The sequence below is a fragment of the Nipponia nippon genome, unplaced genomic scaffold (assembly GCF_047370975.1).
Source record: "Nipponia nippon isolate SJK-2023a ecotype South Korea unplaced genomic scaffold, ASM4737097v1 scaffold_3, whole genome shotgun sequence".
Classification (NCBI taxonomy): Eukaryota; Metazoa; Chordata; class Aves; order Pelecaniformes; family Threskiornithidae; genus Nipponia; species Nipponia nippon.
In genome coordinates, this window is record NW_028262347.1 from 26,430,733 (window position 1) to 26,451,976 (window position 21,244).

Genomic DNA, 21,244 nt, shown 5'->3' on the forward strand with positions numbered 1-21,244 from the left:
TAATAAAGTTGGCAGAGAAATAAATATTCCTCAGAACTAAATGTTAGACCCTGTTGGTGTGTGGTCAAACAGCTTGTTAGTTCAGTTATGGCAGAACCTGGTTACAAATTGGAACTTGACAGTCTAAAGTGTCTGTAATTGAGTTGAAACACAACCAGACAAACCATCATTAAACTGGTCTTTTCTTTAAAAGCAGGCAAATATTTCATGAAGAGAAGAAACGAAATGATACTATGTTTTGGTTGAAAAGGTAAACTGGAGACATTGACAAACCTAATGTGAATGTGGCTGTTACATGTCAGTAGTTCTCAGCCAGCTAAATGCAGTGTTGGTGGAAGTGGTTTCTGTAAAGTCCATCTGAAGAATGACAGGGAACCACTGGCTGTATCACCACTTGGGGCAGATTCTTCTGTACCCGTACACCCATTTCAGTCCATGTGGATGCAGAGGTGATAGGGATGATTAAATTTGGACGCCTGCCACGTTGCAAGATATCAGTAACTGCTAATGTCTCCCTAGAAGGGACTCTTAGTATGTGTGAAATATTAGCTGCTCTACAGTACCACAGCACCAACTATTCTGCAGTGCTTGTGGCTACAGTTAGCATGAATTAGTATGAAAGTTTAGTGATAATTAATTTTTTTGTCTTTTTTGTGACCCTGTGTATTTCTGCAATAATACATAATATAGGTTATTTGTTCTGTAATAATACAGATATTTGTTCTGACCCATTTGGACTCTTAGCACAGTCACAGCTGCTCCAATACCTTGTACTAATATATTTGGCACTGGAATTGTTATTTACCAACCAGAGGTATTTCTTCATTATTAAACTACCAAGCATCAAAAGGGAAGAAATAACTGGCAAACATACTTGGTGTAAACCCATGCAGTTTAGAATTAGACAGGTTGGAGACTAGAGTTCATAATTTTCATATTTTGTGCCTTTTATCAACAGCTCATTTATGAATGCGGTGTGAGTAAGAAGAAAACAGATTCACAAGATAGGTTAGCCCGCCTTTTGAAAGACTGATTTAAGTGGGTTTATAGTACTGTAGTACAGATTTGATGAGAAGCCAGTACTGTGCTAAAACTCCAGTTCAGATAGTCAGTGGGTAAGGGGCTGGACATTTAGCTTGCGTTTTGAAGTGCTGCTTGTTTGATGTTCCACTGGTAAGAGAAGATACACTTAAAGTTCACCAATTGTTATTATACCCCAGTAGTTTCAGATATGAGTGACTTCCTCAAGAAAATAAATATAGGACTATATATATGTAGGTGTGTATATATATATATATGTGACTAAATTTGGTTTTTTTAGTTTCTGAATTTCTAACTTCCAGTCCAAAGGCGAACTCCTTGAGGAGGTGCCTGAACACCTGAACATCATTAGACATCTTTTTGCCCTGAAATAGGATGCGGAGTAAGCTTCGTTCCTGTTCAAATCAGGGTTTTCAAGCTTCAAACAAATTGTTAGATTTTGAAAACGGTGATGCCACAGTGTTGCCACAGAGCAGAGCTCAGCTTTGCAAGAGTGGGTGCGCTCTGCAGGGCTCCCAGCGTGGTGGGGTGGACTATGTGGCTGCACACGGCTTGGATGGGTGCACTCTACACTGGGTTAAAAACTGGCTGGAGGGCCAAGCCCAGAGAGTGGTGGTGAAAGGAGTCAAATCCAGTTGGCGGCTGGTCACGAGTGGTGTTCCCCAGGGCTCAGTACTGGGGCCAGTCCTGTTCAATATCTTCATTGATGATCTGGATGAGGGGATCGAGTGCACCCTCAGTAAGTTTGCAGATGACACCAAGTTGGGTGGAAGTGTCGATCTGCTGGAGGGTAGGAAGGCCCTGCAGAGGGACCTGACAGGCTGGATCGATGGGCTGGGGCCAACTGCATGAGATCCAACAAGGCCAAGTGCCAGGTCCTGCACTTCGGTCACAACAACCCCAGGCAACGCTACAGGCTTGGGGAGGAGTGGCTGGAGAACTGCCTGGCGGAAAAGGACCTGGGGGTGTTGGTTGACAGCTGCCTGAACATGAGCCAGCAGTGGGCCCAGGTGGCCAAGAAGGCCAATAGCATCCTGGCCTGTATCAGAAATAGTGTGGCCAGCAGGACTAGGGAAGTGATTGTTCCCCTGTACTCAGCACTGGTGAGGCTGCACCTCGAGTACTGGGTTCAGTTTTGGGCCCCTCGCTACAAGAAGGACATTGAGGTGCTGGAGCGTGTCCAAAGAAGGGCAGCGAAGCTGGTGAAGGATCTAGAGAACAAGTGTTATGAGGAGCGGCTGAGGGAGCTGGGGTTGTTTAGCCTGGAAAAGAGGAGGCTGAGGGGAGACCTTATTGCTCTCTACAAGTACCTGAAAGGAGGTTGTAGCGAGGTGGGTGTTGGTCTCTTCCCCCTATTAACAAGTGATAGGACGAGAGGAAACGGCCTCAAGCTTCGCCAGGGCAGGTTTAGGTTAGATATTAGGAAAAACTTCTTCACCGAGAGGGTGGTCAAGCATTGGAACAGGCTGCCCAGGGAAGTGGTTGAATCTACATCCCTGGAAGTATTTAACGGATAGATATGGTGCTTGAAGACATGGTATAGATGGACTTGGCAGTGCTAGGTTGACGGTTGGACTCGATGATCTTAAGGGTCTTTTCCAACCTTGATGATTCTATGATTCTATGTTGGTCCTGGGGTCCAGTGCCGACCTCTCTGCCCGACTAACCATGAGGTGCATTTTGTTGACCTTGCCTTGTCCAGTGTAAATGTACAGCGCTTTGTATGTACTCACAAGCCTTTCAAAGCAAGTGCTTTGAAAGGGTACCTAATTTTCTTAGCTGCGAGAGGTAGCTTACAGATGAGGAGTACAAGTTGCCTAGCGTTATGGGTTATTGGGAGGCATTTAGAGATGAAGGGTGCTGCCTGCTGAACAAATCACAAACAAGAGCAGCTGCGTATTTGAGCATCATGGAGGGAAGAGAGTTGGGGTGGAGGACCATGACAGGAATTGAGCTGGCGGGACTGTCCAGGTCTTCTTGCGAATGCTTGGCTTAAATCCAAATGTTTGCTGCACTCACAGTGATGATCTGCTTCCTTCACCCCAGCGCTTAGCAGCTACCTTGAACGCACAGCCATGTTGTACCAGGGCAGAGGCAGCACGGTACTATTTGGCGCAGTTATCTGGCAGCTCAAAGTAACAAGAACTGTCCAGACCCTTGAGGACTCTTCAGGAAAATGCCTTTGACTTATGAAAGCAAGGTTGGATGGACAGTGCAGTTATGATGCCATCAAATAAATTTTTTTTTTTTGCATACTTCTGCAATAGTGAAGAGCCATTTGCTCATGCTTTTGAAAAAGGTACAGTGCTAAATTAAAAGGTAAACATCTGTTGCATGCTATACTTTTAGGCTCAACTAATGGGGGTGACTACCTGCTCTTGGGGATGTATGTCCTGAGTATGAGTTTTACCAGGTGTCACTGTGTCTGGCCTCAGGATCCAAAACTTCTGGAGCAAGCCTTGTTCCTTTTATCTTCCTTGTTCCTATTTTCCCCCATTCCCACTTGTTACGCTGTTAATATTGCTTCCCCCCTCCAAGTTCTTGAAAGTCACTGATGCCCAGGGCAGTAGAAGAGACTGAAATGGCACCAGAGCTGAAAAGGGCTCTGGAGTGATATTCGCTGGTGAACAGGGGAGGTAGAATAGTAATAGAAAGGTTGATGAAGTGGAATGATGGAAATGGGTGCCAGGAAACTATTGAAAAGATAGGGACTGATATGCCAGTAGGTTCAAGGGACTGTTGAGGCTAGAGAGCTGGGAGTGATACCAGGATGGGAATGAGGGATGCTGTTTCTTGACTGAGAAAAGATGGGCAGCTGCTGAGATGATATGTGGTCTTGGTGATGTAGTGCTTTCTTTCCCCTCGGTCCTTCCCAGCTCCTCTTTTCTCACTGCTTGTTTGCCCAGCTTTTTTTCCTCTGCTGAAAGGAATAGGGAATGGGAGAGTCCCTGAGAGCAAGGAAGGAGTAAATGAGTAAACAGATCCACAAAGCCCGGCCAAACCTCTGTGTCTTGTCTGAAACGCAGCCCAGCCTCACCGGTGGGGCATGCCTTGGTGCTGTGGTTCAACTGCATTCTTGTTGCCACAGACTGAGTATGGAGTGGATGTCCTGTCAGGTAAATTAATCTCTCTTTCTTGCCTAATCTTGCCCTTTTGACTAATTAACCACAGAGACACTTCGCTGTGTGCGCAGGGGCTGTTGTATGATTTTTATATCTAAGAGCACTTCTTCACTCAAAATTGTGAATGTTTGAAGTGTTTTGGGGCACGCTAAGGCAGAGTTATTGTGTGTATCAGCACTGAATTGGTCTGTTTTACAAGGAAAAGGGATTTTCTTGACCAAGGAAGCATTTTTATGGTGTTTAATTTCCTTCGTAGAAAATAAAGAGGGGTTAGAGAGATGAAGGATGCTGTGTTTCAAAATAAGGGGAGAAGCAGAGGGAAGGGAATATTGTAAGCCCTGAGGAGATTATGGTCTAACATCTATCTTTACCTATGTCCTGTTCAGTACTTTACCATGACCTTGCAATGACCCTTATTCCTTGGAGTTCATTTACTTGAGGTAATTGAGTCTTGGGCAAATAAATCCTAATAATTATCTGAAGTGTGCGTTTGCTTATTTCCAAAGTAATACCTATTTCCTTATATCAGCAAAGATTAATTGTTAAAGTAAAAATTTAAAACAGATCATTAATATCTCATAGAAGAATCGAGGCTGTGAACAAAGTTCTAACTATTCATAAATAATTTTGTTCAGTTTTTAAAAAAGCAAAGGGGTCAATCAGAAGAACTTGGACACATACTGCAGAAAATTAAAATGCTTCTTGCCATTAAAAAAGGGTTTTTCTATTCAGAAAATTAGTTATAAAGGTTTTGGAAAAAGTGATAATTATTTATATAAAACTTGGACTTTGCAAAGGTCACAGGCTTTAAGACACTTTGTACAGATTGGCAAAATTTGGTGATCTGGGAAACCGAAATCTAAAATAATAGAGATACTTGATCATTTTGCTGTGGAATGTATTTATTCTGAAGAACTGGATGGTATTCAGTAGCTAATGTTGTAAGTTGGTGGTTTCAGCCCATTTCCTTGTTGACTTGTGACTACGTCTCTTGCAAATTTCTGCGTTGTCAAGCAAGTAAACCAAATTCTAAATCAGAATGACAAATGAACTGTTAATCCCTTCAGGGCAGGGCTGAGGGAGCTGGGGAGGGAGGAAGGGGGGGCAGGGGAAAGTTTGTGCTGCAGGAGTGGATAAACAGAGGATTTCAGTTTTCCATGCAGCTTGTCTGACTCCATTTAATGAGTGTTTGCTCCATTTTTAAAAAGTATAGCTGGATTAATCATTAAAATAACCTTGTTAGTTTTCAAACTGTAACAAAAGTAAAGGGAACCATAGCTTGTAACTTACTGAGGGAGGAAAGACTCTTTATTAGGTTTTGCACAGAGTGAGTCTGGTTCCTGTTGGTCATCCAGCATTGTGGTGGTGGTCATCTGACGTTTCTCAGGGTTCAGACAGATGTCTGTATGGCTTGCGTCTCAATAGAACAAGGCTGATGCTCTCAGGCTGTTAGCCACTGGGAAATGCTATGCATAACCCTCTTAAAATCTTCTGGCATCTATTTTACATACCATATACTCCGGTCTTTTAGAGATTCCTGTAAGGTTTCATTCTGCAGCTGCCTTACCCTTGGAATCTCCTTCAGCCTCTGCCCTTCCCTCCCAGAACTTTCCTTGCCTCTCTTGCCATGTGGACCACGTTGCCCAAGAAGGTGGTGTGAGCACCAGACAGTGAGTCTGAGGAGGCTGGACTTGCTGATCAGTTATTTTTCATTCGCTCTGACGTGAGGGTTGTGGTTTTTCTTGAGTCTGAGGGGAAAAAAAAAAGTTTCCTATCTTCTGGGAGAAAAGAAAAATGCTTGTGAGGGGAGTGGTAAAGCTTGAAAAAAGATGTTTATTAAATGAAATACAAAGCACTTGAATGATGATTCATTAATAAGTACACTGATCCTTCAAAGAAAGGCGTGTTCGCTCAAAAATGGAAGGATTTCTAGTCTTGTAGACCAGATTCTCCAAAAGCTTTAACACCCCCAGTGCTCTCACTTTTCTTCATCGTGTTGCACCTTCTGACTCCTGCAATTAGCCCCTGCCTGCCGTTGCCATTTGCTTTCATATACAAAATGCTCTCTTGCTTTCTCACTGTCTGGAAGTGGGTTTAAGAAGTCAATATTTTGAGTATGTTGTGTGATGGGATATATTTGTTCTGTAGGGATGAATTTAGTAGACTGTGAAGCCTCCTCAGGTTTTCTGGGATGGCAGTAGTTAGCTAGGAAGCTGTCAGAACAGATGAAATAGGGTCCTAATCTCAGTAACAGGAGTGTCATGCAACATGCAAACCAAAGATATGAGGGAGGAAAAAGATGAATTAAGCCACTCTTGTGCCTTTCTAGTTCTGAGGAAATTTGCATTGCCACAGAACCTTGTCTCAGTTTGTGTTTTCATGAGTTGCCTAGACTCTTGCTTCCAAATCACACTTCCAAACTGCAAACAAAATGATCATACCACATTTGGTATGAGCAGGATCAAGAGAGCATGACTGAGGATGTGTCCAGGTCCCTGATTCTCCTTGTGTGTGGGCCACTGATTTTACAGGTTATAGTAGTTGAATGCTGATGAGGTATTCAGTAGGTCCAGGGAAGTGGCTGAGTCTCCATCCCTGGAGGTATTTAAAAGATGTGTAGACATGGTGCTTAGGGACATGGTGTAGTGGTGGACTTGGCAGTATTAGTTTTACAGTTGGACTCGCTGATGTTAAAGGTCTTTTCCAACCTGAATGCTTCTATGATTCTGTAGGTCATTGGCAAAAAAATTACCAAACCCAGCTGTGGCAGAGCAAAAAAACCCATGTGGTACCACTTCAGGAACTTAGTTGGGTATGCACGGCTTTGTAGTATGGCCACCCTTACCTGCCTGGGCTGCTTGGCACCAGAGGGCCTTAGTGACTCATTGGTCACTAGGTACCCTAAGTCATCAAATTTCCATGAGGGCTGCTGCTCTTAGCTTCGTTTCTGACATAATGCTTACACTAGAGTTTGGAAGGGCATCCTCAGAGGACAGTCATGTGGTTTTTGTATCTGTGCCAGTGGGATTATTGTGGTGGTTGATAATAGGGCACTCGGTATTCAGTGCAATAGCCAAGGCAACATGAAGGAGACTACTGCAGGACACTAGAGTTTTAACTCTAGTTTTCCTTTGCTAAATGTAATTAGAATTTAATATTTCCACTGTCAAAAAATCTCTGAAAAGATCTGTGTTCTTGGAAATACTTTGGAGAAGGGCATTTAAAATGGGGACTGGGGTGGGAGGAGGAACAAAATTTTTACAGACTCCCTCCATGTACTGTGTTTTCTGAAGTCCCATTTTTTCCATTGTCCTGTTGCCACATTAGTAACAGAAATGGAAGGTTATTTTTCACCAGTTCTTTTCACTTGTTGCCTGGAAAGTATAGACAAATTATAGAGTGATTAATTGCAGGAATCGTGTGGCATATTCAAGACAAAAAAAAAATCTCTAGAACTACAGTAAGAGTTTTGTATTACATCTCTGCAAAAAACATAAAACATTGTCCTTCACGCTTTATATCCTTCCCTGCATTTGCCCGCAATTGCAACAAAAAAATCCTATACTCTGCAGGATGGAAAGCCACGAGGGAGAGATTTTATGTTGAGAGGCACTTCATGTGTGTGCTGTTCACTGTTACTCTCTGAACCACATGGGAATTGTTGGACCAAACACCTTTTAAATGAATGCAAAATATTGTAGATTCAGTAATAGTGATTTTGTGCTTGCGTTTGCTATTTTTATTTGTGTTTGTATCTAAATGGTTGAGATGATCAAGAAAGAAATGTGTTCCTGTAATGTATTCTGTGGTGGTGGTGATTCACTTAATTTGGTAGAGCAAATGGGAAAGCAAAAAACCTGTCATAATTTAATTAGGATAAATTAATTTCATAGTTCAGTTGTTAGCCTTAGATAGGGAGATAGGAAGACATTTTGGGCATGTGCCAAAACATATATGCTCCATATATGGAGCATATCCTCTTATGGGATGCCACTGCTGTGTGCAGGAATCTTGTTCAGACTAAAAGTGTTGATCCTATTTAGGCGGTCCATACAGATCTTTCTAAAAATAGTTTTAAATGATTTTGATTTTGTTTTTAATGCGTAGGTGAAAGTACCACGTACCTTTCTAGTGCTTTATCGGGTTCTGATAGCCTTTATGCAGGTAGCTATCTGAAAATAGCCATCTGAATTAGCACAAAACCTGTTACTTCAGTGCTAGTTCCCATTTTTTGGTTTCTTTTTTCTTCTGTCCTTCACTATTTACTTGATGGTTACCTGCCTTCTGTGATTGAATTTCATCACCATTGGATTTCCATTCCATATATTCCACTATCTCACTGTCCTTTTTGTCTTATATATGAATTCCCTGTAGAAGTGGACTACGGTTGTCTGACTTTTACAAGAGCAAGACCCCTCTGGAGGCAGTTGTAACTTGTAGTAGCTCCTAGTGTCTCTGTACTGGCTGTGAGTAAGTGGGTTTCCATGCTGTTGATGTGTGTAGTTTCTGCATTGGAGGTTTCAGGGCAGGATGAGGATGTTGGCTGTGGTCACTGTTAGACCTGTACCACGTGAAGAGTATTCCAGCAGAACAGGGTCTGGTGACTACTTAGGGAACATGCTTAGTATCTTTCCTTGGCCCTTCACCCCCCTGTCTTTTCCACATCTCTTTCAAAGTGGTTTTCATAGTAATGACTTTGTTTCTGTTCCTGTTTCTTTCTTGTTTACTCTCTTGCACAAGAAAGGAAGGGGAATGGGATTCTTCCGAACTCGAGAGTTCCTACTTCCTCCACCTCTGTCTTGGGACTGATGTGCTGGAAAAATTAAGCCTCCACAGGCCGCCAGTGCTGAAGCTCTGTGCTTTGGGGATAGAGCCAAACACACACACCCATCCATTGCTGCAGAAAAAAATCCAAGTGCTTCTGCAAGGTTCCAGGTATTAGAGGAGATGCTCCTGTTGGAAAGCTACTGCTTTACTGAGCTGCTGCCTGCCTTCCCTCCCTCCTTCCCTGCAGCCAGGGGTGGTGAGCAAGCTTAATGAGGAAGTTGCAGGAGAACCAGCTCCTGCTAATTGACAACATCCATTTGATACTGCAGGGATGCTGAAGTTTAGGATCTTGGCCACATGCGTGTCCGTGACATAGTGAGGAGCAGTAAATGTCTACTGCGTTATTTTTTTTAATTGGCAAATATTTTTAGATTGATTTGTTACTCTCAAAAGAATGTTTTCTACCAGCATTTCAGTCATTCAGCTTTTCTCAAGGAAGAAACATTTTAGTTTTTTCACAACCTTACTGGAGGAAATCCTTCAGTGAAACTGACTCTGCCAGGTTTGTAATACAACGAAGGCACCACTTCAATTTTTTGATGACTTTGCATAGTCTGACTAGGGAGAAAATGATAGTGATTACCAATTGCCTACAAAAGAAAAGTGTTAAAAGTCTGTAGGATTTGCCATGTAAAAGGTCTCTAGCTCTTGAAGTGATCGTGGCTTTGCATTACTGCTTGTAGATTTTTTTTTTTTTTTTATTTTGTGATAACCTGTAGATATCTTTGCAAAACCATTCGCTCCCTTCTGTGCCTTTCCTATCCTACCCTCTCCCTCTCCCCCCAAAAAAAACAAAACAAAACAAACCCAAAACCAAAACGAAAACCCAGCAGAAAATATCTCAGCAATGGCTGAGAGTGCTCTCAGAGAGGTGTGCTGTACGAGGTAATATCAGTGACCTGCTGGCGCAGTTTTGAGCGTAATGCACAGTGGTGTTCCTCAATGAGTTAGTCTCCTTTACAGAACATAGCCACTCAGCCCATAGGAAGAAATATTAAGCCTTGCTTCAAAACTGAGTCCCTGTTTCTGGCAAAGTGTGTAAATGCAGGAAGATGCATTTAGCATTCAGGCTCCTGTGGGAATTTAATTGGGGACAAGGAATAAGCATTGAAGCCAGTAATAATTTCTGTATTTGGAAGATGGAAATTAGGGGTAATAAATTTAAATAATGGTTAGAGGTTGTTTTTTCCCATACAACTTACATAAGAATTATTTGTTTTGCAAACCATTACATTTGGAGAGAGGTATAATATTCCCCTTCAATAGCAGAGTGAAACTGAAGGTCCTGTGTGCGGGTTTGGTGTGCTTGCTGTTGCTCAGTTCCTAGAATGGGCTTTCATGTGTGTAAAGTCTTTGTGTCTTTTTTTGTCTTTTGCCTTATGGACAGATGATATGCTTTCTCAGGACAGAAGGCTTGATTCTGCAGTGCCCTGATGTGTCCAGATGTAGCTAGTGTCAGGAGTGCTCAATTCCTGGCAGACTCAGAAGTGATTTATGAGTGAATCTGGCTTAATAGTTTTCTATACCAAGCTATATTCAGTAACTGGAGAAAATCTTGGTTTTGGCTCTTCTGTCTCCAACTGCTACCAGAAACTTTCTTAACTATATGCTGACAAAAATGAGGAGGTTTCAAAAGTTAAGGTTTGTGAATGAATTAAATGTTACAAGGAACTGCAAATTAAGAGCTTTCCAGAGAATGCCACATGTACACCCCCAGATGTATCACTTTCACTATGATCAGTGACTTTTGCATAAGATTTGGGGATAGCAGGCAGTCCCAGGCTTGTTATTCAATTAAAGTATAGAACCACTGACATTTTCTTTGGCAGCTGAGAACTCAAATTTGCTTTTCACTTAAACTGTGTCAGTATTACCCATAAAGTCCTTAACCATTTTTTCATATGAATTGAATAGCTAAAGCATGTGGTGTTCTTTCCTCCTTTTGAAGTGAATACTTTCCAAAGCAGATTTCCATGGTTTCTTTTAAAGAACCCTTTGCATAACTTGCAGTCACTGCAGTGATAGTGGATACATTGTCTAGAAGCTCATGGTTATTTTTTAGGGAAGGCGTCATTGTTCTTCCAAGCTATGACTCAAATTCTTTCCTCTCTTGGACCTTTGGAGGATGAACATGTTGGTTATTGAAGGCCTATACTGGAGCTCTGCATGTGCTTATAGCGTTGATTTGTAAGGATGCGCGATGTGTTGTTCAGCTATAATGACTGTGAAGATGCAATGTAATGTGTTGGAGACTAGTAAAACAGGATCTCTTCTTTCAACAGAGGCTTTATTGAACAGACCTTCGCAGGGGGCAGATATGAGTACAGGTTTCTCTTGAAAATTCACATGGCTATTTTTACATGCATGTTTTTAATTTGGCTGTTTGCCTCTACAAACCTAATTCAGGGAGTTAGATTTGATCAGCAAGTAGAAGTTAAGGCAAGACACTGTTCAGTAGCTGCCAAGGTATCTGTGAGTTACTCAGTTCCAGACTGGGTGAATGAAAAAGATGCCGCATAGATGACCATTAAATCTCAACGCTTGTGGATTTATTTTTTCTATTTTAAATAATATAGCTTACTGACCTTTTAATAGGGGAAAAAAAAAAATCACTTACCCTCAGTACATGTTTTGTGTCTTATACCTGTCCTGAAGAGATTCCAGGATGAAATGACTAAATTAGAAACCTTTTGGCATGTATCCTACTAATGGAATTATATATTTATTCTATTCTGTTTTATATTGTGATGATATTTCTTTGATTTCCAAATAAAATTAAAATCCATGAAGACTGTAACTTTAAGTCTTGTATACTGAGGACAAGGGAGAGCTCAATCCATTGACATGGAAGAAAGTTTGGGGTAGAGAATGAATGGAACTATACTTCTGCTTTAAACAAAAGATAAATGGATTACTTTTAATAGATAACACCAGTTAAAGCAGTCTTAATTTTCATGCAGCTTTATCCTGCAGTTCAGAAAGGGTTTGTTGATACTATACAGAAGATAGTCCTACTCTTTTTAATTGGAGCAACCAGTTTTTCTTAACTGTCATTACCAAGACCTGTACCGCTTCTTCATTTATACATGTATTTTCTATTTTTAAATAGTTCAAGGGTTCAATGTGGTAATAGACAGCAATATTTCAATCCATCTCAATAAATATTTGTACATTTATGCACGACCTCAAATGCCTAAGTCATTTTGATAAGAACATAGCTTTCAAGAACCTTGTTTGCTTCCGTTTTGTCAATTTTCTCTTTTTTATTCTTTTTTTTTTTCCTTCCCCCTTTTGGCTGTTAGCATGATTTGGATATGTTGCTTAAATAGATAGAACTGAAAAAAGAGATTTTTCTTTTTTTCCACATATGTGAGGGAAAAAACATTGTCCTCTTTGCAACTGTTTTAGCGTAATGTGTCATGATAGCCTTGTACTCTTGAGCAACAAGGAAATAAATTTATTCTCCCACTGTAATGTTCATATGCTTCATGTTAAGTTAGTAAGAAATGTCACATGACTTAAACTTTTAGAAAGTTTGCTGCATGAATCTTACATATTTTGGTTACAAAAATGTATTTCAGATTCCATGTCTTCAGTCATGTGAAATGTTAACAATGTTTTGAGATGTCCTGTAATATTGTTAAGTTGTTTTTTTCAAAGTTAACCTGAATATTAAAAATAACTAAGACCATTCTGTTTTCTACAGTACTTTGGAAGCTTACTTGTAATATTCTGCGTTGAACTGGCCTGTGGTGTTTGGACCTACGAGCAGGAAATAACGGTGAGTCAGAAAAGGAGGCTGCATTTTTTTTCAACAGAAGAAAACAAAGATTTCCATTAGCTAGCTGTTTTCTAATTGCTGTAGTGTTTATCTTTGTTCATTATTCCGACAGTCTAATTTCATGTGACTGCCTTTTTTTAAAACAGAGAATTCTTCGGGGAAAGCTTGTGTGTCTGGAAGGTCCTCTCTGGGTTTCTCCCCACCCCCTCCACATTTGACAGCCAAATCCTGCAGCCCCTGATTTAAGGACTTTATTTTTTGTTAATTCTTGCTTAGGCAGGTTCTCATTGAAGTCAGTGGAAGTTTTGAGGATAAAGTATGAACTTCAGACTTAAGATAAGTATTTTGAGAGAGGAGATGTGAGAATTTGAAGGGATTTTGCCCCAAAAGTTCTTCACGTTTTAAAGAGCTATAGCTGAGTGTGCTACATTGTAAACAGACAGCGTGTTCTTTCAATAGAGGACTTGCTGTCTGCTGAAATCTTCACACTGCCTCCACAAGCTATAAATGCCAGGTTTAAGCAAAACATGTCTTAGCTATAAAACACTCGTCTGTAAACTTGTGAAGATGTTTTATCTCTGTCTAGTTTTTATAGCTGTACCAACCTTTAATTTTCAAACTAAGGAGCTGTAGCCATCATGCAAGAAAATGGGTAAATGTTGAGCAGAAATTAAACTGAAATGTTATTCTGCTGGCTGCTATATCCTTATGTCTTGTACTCAGTCTGGTACATTTTTATGAATAGAGGGACAAATATTTTCTCTGAGCTGCCAAAGTATGCCAATATGACCAATACCTGGTCTTTCTAACAATTAGCAATTGTAGCAATTACATTGGAGTAAGATGGGAGGGAGCCTTCTTGATATTTACACGGTACTGGGACCAAAGGAATTTCTGGCAGATTTGAAGTCTGAAGTTACGTGGCAGCACTTTGCATCGTCATTCATTCCCTTGCGGTACAGATTCCAGAGGGGTGTTCTAATATAACAGTGATTAAGGCTATCTCTTTACTTTAAATGGCAGCTTACATTGCTGCATTTTAAAATTGGGAATGCGAACAAGAGGCATGCTTCATCCTATGGGCACAGCTGCCCTTTGCGGGAGTTTTGCCAAGGATGACAGTTATAACTAACATCCATCTTTCCACAGAAATCTTGTCAGTGGAAGCTGCCTGAAATAACATAGCTTTCAGTGCGCTGGTACATGCCTTCTCCGGTCTCCACTATTCAGTTAGAGAACCTGAAGTTACAGTGTGTTTTAGTGTGACCCCCAAGCTTTGTTACCTGCTATGCTACTGAAACCCAAACCTGGGACAGTTTGATAAAAGCTGGCACAGCCCTACCATATATTAAGGCACTGGTGATGCTGCTTTCCTCCAGAAAAAAACATGCCTGTCCCTGCACCCCTTTGCCAAAAGAAGCAGTGCTGAGCTCCATGTCTGCGCCTTCTGCAGTGGCAGATACCCCACGCTCCTCTGGTTCTTCCTCTTTATCCCAGGAGTTTGAGTGTATGAACATGAGCATGCAAATAAAACAGAAAAAAATCTCTTCAGCAACTGCTTTTCTTTTTTTGTCTCTTTTCTTCTTTCCCTTTATATATATATATATTTATTTATTTCTCATCCCCTAAAATACTCTTTTTTTATTTTGTTTGTTTTCTCTTTCCACCTGATTTCCTCTTATTTCCTTTGTCCTAACACTTCTGCTCTTCATGTGATGAGGTGGGCCAGACTCAGGTTTCTTGCTGCTGAGACCTGTAGGGAATGTGGCAGTCTCGAAGAGCATAGTTGTTTTTCAGTGGTTCTTTCATAACTGTGCAGGTCACTGCCCTAGAGCGTGCTTTCTCCTGCTCCACTTGATAAAGAAAAGAAGACTCCCTCTTATACCCATGGGGGTGACTTGATGTCATGTTGGTTTCAGCGTAGCATGAAATCACACAAGCCCCTGGTGGGTTTCAGAGAATCAGTTGGCATTAGTGTAGGTGTGTGGGTGATGTTGTCAAAAATGTCACCGAGGCATAACCGCCTCTGCTGATCCAATATGGGTTCTCCTTGGCATGTGGACAAGTTGCTGTAAGAGTCCTTGTATAAACAATTTTCCTTCCAGCTCATGATAGCTCTCAGCGTGAAGTGTGCCTCATGACTAATTTATTCCACCCACAAGTGGGGGTTCTTGGCTTACTTGGGCATTGGTCAAGCCTTGAGACTCATTAGAAAAATAATAATGAATAAGTAGGTCTCAGCGGCAAACTGAGCTTTACAGAACTTATACTAAAATCAAACTAGCATCTCTAGTTTTTGTTTTTCTACACACTACACGGAAGTGTTGGTGTATAGTCAAACAAATGCATCTCAAGATCATGTATTACTGTGTACTACTGTGTGCATGAGCTGATGGGAAGGTATTTAGTAGATATATTGATGTCCTTAGTTTGACATGTTGGCGCTCTCGGAGCAGTCAAACACACAGATTCCAATAATCCCTCCTTAGCTCCAGAATTCAAATTGCCTTCCTACAGCGGGGTTTAGTTTGTTTTGACTTGCTTTTAATTTCCTTCTCTTACTTCTTGATTTTTTTTTTTTCCTGCTTTCCATTGTTTTCATAAAAAAGTTGGACGCCTTGTGTTACGTGTGTAACCTTGGACTGTATTCAACTCAAATAAGATAATAAAAAAATAGTCTAGCAAATACGAGCTTAATTGCAGCAATAGCAGATATTATCCAAAGAAGGCAGAGTGCTAACTTCCAATGCAGTGGAAAGAAAAGTGCGTTGAGTACAAAACCAAATTATTTTATTATAGTGACCAGTGTAAATGTTTGTGGTAGAAGTACTCTGTGATACTGTTTTTAAGTATTTTTAGGACTCTACTGCTAACATATTTTTCACGTGGACAATTGTGAGTTCAATGCTTTACAGCTTAAGATATAAAAATTTTGCTAACTGAAAGTTGTGTTAAATTTCTGTGATATTATTAATATATTCGTGATATATGAAGCTTTACCAGGGTGTCAAAAATGTAGTATAACTCAGCAGTGGTAATGAAATATTATCAAATGGTCTTATTTGGATTATGGAGTCAGGCAAGCAGTGATTGTTCCTGTATTTTTGTAGAGCATCTAGCACGACAAAGACCGGGCTCCTTGGGGAGGTATTGTGATCATTTGTGTTTTTTTTTTTTTTCTTAGGTTATATTTATTGCTATTTGCAGAATGCCCTTGCTGTTCACTCCAAGTTGAATGGGGTAGCTAAGTCACAGCCTCTAGAGGAGCTGGGCTCCCCCGCCCTCCAAATGAAAGCTGTTATTGCAATTGTGATTTCTTTTACCATGACTATTAAGGCCAATGGGAACAAGTCAAAATTCAGCATGAATGGTATGTGTGCCTAGAAGAGCAACTGCAAAGTCTTCAGCTCCTTGTTTTAGTTTGGCCCACTGAAATTTGTGCTGCTGAGGAGAAGTTAATATCTTATCTTGACTCTTAGTGGCATTGTATGCCAGGTGCCATAGCACTTGCTTCTATTGTTTCTAACAAATTACTAACTGAGGGTTATAGTCTGACAATGGAGAACACCAGCTCATCCTTCCCTAGCACCTCGAGTACTGTGTTCAGTTTTGGGCCCCTCACTACAAGAAGGACATTGAGGTGCTGGAGCGTGTCCAAAGAAGGGCAGCGAAGTTGGTGAAGGATCTAGAGCACAAGTCTTCTGAGGAGCAACTGAGGGAGCTGGGGTGGTTTAGCCTTGAGAAGAGGAGGCTGAGGGGAGACCTTATTGCTCTGTACAACTACCTGCAAGGAGGTTGTAGCGAGGTGGGTGTTGGTCTCTTCCCCCTAGTAACAAGTGATAGGACGAGAGGAAATGGCCTCAAGTTGCACCAGGGCAGATTTAGGTTGGATATTAGGAAAAATTTCTTCACTGAAAGGGTAATCAGGCATTGGAACAGGCTGCCCAGGGAAGTGGTTGAGTCTCCATCCCTGAAGGTATTTAAAAGATGGGTAGATGTGGTGCTCAGGGACATGGTTTAGTGGTGGACTTGGCAGTGTTAGGTTTGTGGTTGGACTCGATGATCCTGAGGGTCTTTTTGAACCTTAATGATTCTATGATTCTGAGTAGTCAAATTTGAAAGAAAAATACTTTGAGAATTTTTTTTTTCAGAAGAAAAGATTTACAAGGCTATGAGTGTGTGTGAAGAAAAAAGTTCACAGGGCCTCATTGTGTACACTTCCTTGTTACTCTTCTTGAGTAAGATGCTGAAATTGAGTACGTTTGGGATACCTGCATGCCAGTCACCAGGGAAAGCCAGAAAGCCACTGAAAAGACTCTCAGGGTAGAATTAATCTCAATTAATTTTATATATTTAGAAGTTAGATGTTTAAATCTGCGTTTGTCACCTTAGACAGTGAAGTGGATTTGAGACTTCAAGGGAATGATTCATCTGCTCTATTTGAAATATCTGTCTTGAGATGAATTGCCCCATATGACTGCCTGTTTCTTTCTATTGACTAACAAGACACCAGGGAGATACCTAAATTGGGGCAGATAAATGCCATCCTTCATGACTTGAATGGGGCTCAGCTGAAATTTTATGCCAGGTAAAAAAATCTGGTAATGATATAATTGTAAAAATTGAAGCACTTGTTTTCCTGTTTTATTTGAATGCAAAGTTATTTTGGTCATCGTGCTGGAAAGATCTCAGAATAAATGGAATGTCTGGGTTTGGAACCACAAGCCAACTGATCTGTTGTATCAGTTGTTTTTCTTTCCTTGTTCCAGGTTCCAGTGCAGTGGTCTGATATGATCACGCTGAAAGCCAGGATGACCAATTATGGCCTACCTAGGTACCAGTGGCTGACCCATGCTTGGAATTTCTTCCAGAGGGAGGTAAGACGACAGTGAATCATGAGCTGAAGTAATACATGCTCGGTAAATGTTATTTATCTGCCAAAGGAAAAGGTTTGTTTTTAAGTGAATAGGTAAATAAATGCAAGTTCATTTCATGTGAAATCCTGTGTAGTGATGATATCTTTTAACATCACTTGATATCAAACTCTTTGAGCTTTTGTAGACCCTAAAGACATTAAAACACCAAAAAAAAAATATGTTACTAAATTCAGTTGAATTGCTAACACTGTCCTCTCCTAGCCAGTAAGGTTAGGACACCAACACATTTTAGGATTATTATAACATTTAAGAATACGATTTATATAAAATTAAAGATCTGTAGGTAAAGTAAAATGAACACTTCTATATGCTGTTTTAATATTAAACTGTGCTTCCTTTCCTGTAGGCTCTGTTAGTTTCCTCTCACAGAGCTGTCATAGTTAAGATATGTGTTTAGCTGGAAATGAGTGAGAAAGGAAGTTTCCAAAAAGATGCCAACACTGTCTCTTTGGCTGAGGTTAGGGAAAGTGATCAGAGTTTTTATTTCCTTTGACTGGGGGGCTGGCAAACAAACCAAAAAGCTGCCTTGTGTGTTCACAGCTTTGCCCTCTAGCCTACTAAAATTCAGAACTGTTTTTAAAGAATGAAGTATTATGTTACAAAACCCATGAAATTGCCCAAGGTAAAACCCATTAACTCCAAATATAACTCACGTGCAGGAAGAGAACTCTTTAAATGCCTGTCATTGTGCTGCCCTTCTTGAAATGTTGAAATCAATCATTGTTGCACAGATTTCCTGTTTATTTAAATATTTCCTGGCAGCACTTGGTTAGTCTGTATTTATACTAAAACCTGAAAGAAAGAGTGAAGACTACATGAGGTTAAACACCCCCCACCCTCCCTGGTCCCCTTCTCTGGCTTTGCAAACGCTCTGTGAAACAGAGTAATCACGCAGGTAGAGTGTTTGTGTCTGTTCTGTACCTGAAATAACATAGTCAAATGGTCTCGATTTCCCTGAATGGAGCTGATACTGTATCTTGGTTTAAATGTACAGGTTGAATAAATTAAAAGCTGCTTCTTACACTTCTGGTTGTTGTAGTGTTATCATAATGGCTGGTTTTAAAATGAATATTAGTAATAAAACTTCAAGCATGCTTTAACTCTTCCAGGGGAGAAAAAGTACCTTTTAGAAGTTAGATTTCCTATATTCCGTCTCTGACCAGGGGAATGATCTGGGGAAAGCTTGAAGTGAACTGAGAAGACTCTTTCACAGCTCCTAGTTAATGGTGGGCTCTCATTTTTATTCTGTCTATTCATAACTCAGACAATGGATGCATGAGCCTAATATGTGCTTTATGCCTGAATGAGCACTGTGCTCGGGGCCCTTCTTTAGTCAGCATTACAATTTTTTTCCTAAAGAAAAAAATTATAATTACAATTTTGTTCCCAAAGATTCAGCCCTGATTAGCTTTATGCTCTTTCTTGTGTATCTTTTAACATCTGAGAGAGATGGGGAATGTCTTTTCCCCCCAACCCCCTTGCTGGTCTAATATCAGAGTTGTGACTACGCTAAGGAAGATGGGAAGGGTCAATTGAAGTCAGGAAGGAAGAACTGGGTGGGGGGAAGAAACAATTTGAGAGTAAGAAAAGGATGTTTAATGAGGTTGTCTTTGCAATTACAATGAGGAGCCAAAGCTTGAGCTTTCCTTAGACAGTACCGTGTTGGGAGGATTTTGACTGACTAATGAACTTATAAAAACAGAGACATTAAAGCTGTGGTGAAAAAGGAAGAAGTCAGATTTGTAAGAGGACTGGTGAAGTCAAGGCACAGTGTGTGCCAACATGGTGTCTGGGCACTGATCTGCTTGATTGTGACCGAGGAGTGGTGTGGTATACAGGACTCTGGCTCTGAAGTGGGTAAGGGGGACAAACATTCCCAAGCCCATGCAGCAAAGGAACCAGGTGATGAGACAGGTGATATACTCGGGCTGGTACTGGAGAACATCCGGACAGAAAAAAGTAGCATCTTGTTCCTGCAGCAAAGCTTTTTTTCAGTCATATCAAGTCCCCATCCGATGCCGAAGAAAATCTAATGTAGTTGCTTCAGCCCTTTTTTATGTGAAAGCAGTTAGGAATGTGGTAGGCTGGTCGTTTGGCTTTAAATCTCTCTGTGTGCTTTGCAGAGGAGAAGACAGGTTGTTAGTCCTGGTGGTTTTTATAGCCAATTATGGCTCATCTGCTTTGCAGCCAGACTTCCTATTTATGGTTGATTCTGTTGCAGTGTTTATTTTAGTGTTGTACAACTTCCTTCCATTTTCCTTTTCCCTTTCAGCATTTGTGATTTCTATACTTTTTTGCTCACTTTTTAAATCTTTTGCTTTTTTCAGTATTCAGATAAATCTGTCCTTTTTCTCATCTGGTTTTCAACAGATGTGTCCATAATTATAGCATTGCAGGAATAGTCCTCACTAGTAAGACCTTAATCATCTTTTCCTACTACTTCCTCCAGCCACAGGTATACTTGTTCATTAATCACCCTTTTGACATGAAATTATCATGTGTTAGTTCCTTGTAGTAAGGATAGCCGTATTATAGGGTAGGACAATTTCTGTGAAGCATCCTTTGAGGTAGCAGTTGGGATTTAAAGGACAGAGCAGTATCATTGGCTATTTCTGAGGTGTTCATTGGTCACTACATTACATTTTTCACGTTGCTTTTGTGTCAAAGTACAGCAAAAGAAGATACGTGGAAGCTCTTGTAGATGTTTTTAGTCCTATGTAAATATTTTGAAAGTTGTTAATAGGAATTTTTTTAGCTTTTTTGATGACCTACTTTTATGAAGAAGTAGCATCATTATTGCTGATCTTGGCTAATCCTTCCTTTGCAGTTTAAATGTTGTGGGGTGGTGTACTTCACAGACTGGCTGGAAATGACAGAGATGGACTGGCCGCCAGACTCCTGTTGTGTCAGAGAGTTTCCAGGATGCTCTAAGCAGGCACATCATGAGGATCTCAGTGACCTTTATCAGGAGGTAAGAAGAAAAATGTGGATATTTTGGAAGGCTTTGTACATTCTTCCTGATCAAGTCATTTTCCAAACTCATCACTTGCAGTGTAGCAGAAAGGTTTGTAGAGTACTTGTGTTTATGGAAAATATTTATTGTGTTTATGTTCATTATTTATTAATGCTGAAGAGGGGGGAGGAAGGAAGAAAGAAAGAAAGAACCCACCTACCCATCCTTACCTGGAAGTGAGATAAGTTAGTAACAATGCAGTTAACATCTAAGATATGCTTAAACATTGAGGTATTTGTTTTATGTTGGTTAGGTTGGAGTTGAAATTTGCTCCAATCAAAAAAAAAAAAAAAATTTGATGTAATGTCCAGTCTCCAGCTTGCCAAACTAAGAGAAATTCTACTTACCCTATTGTAATGAGAACTCAGCAGTATGTACAGTGAAGGATGCTTTTGAGAAGTCCTTTGGAAGATGAGAGCTCTCTTGTTAACAGGGCTCATGCAAGGAGGCAGGTAATTCAGTTGCTCCGCTGTAAGCATGCATAGAAATTTTGTGTAAAAATGTTCTTTCTCTCTAACTGCAA

The 21,244-nt window shown here is 40.6% G+C and overlaps 1 protein-coding gene across 3 annotated transcripts in view; it reads left to right on the forward strand.

Annotated features, from left to right (window-relative positions):
• The window catches only part of TSPAN12 (tetraspanin 12), a 48,803-nt gene that overhangs the window by 18,077 nt on the left and 9,482 nt on the right, over positions 1-21,244 (forward strand). For all 3 annotated transcript variants that reach the window (XM_087766919.1, XM_087766918.1, XM_087766921.1), the window contains exons 5-7: positions 12,697-12,771; positions 17,541-17,648; positions 20,536-20,679. In XM_087766919.1, the coding sequence (XP_087623045.1) occupies positions 12,697-12,771; positions 17,541-17,648; positions 20,536-20,679 (327 nt within the window). The remainder of the gene's footprint in view (positions 1-12,696; positions 12,772-17,540; positions 17,649-20,535; positions 20,680-21,244) is intronic.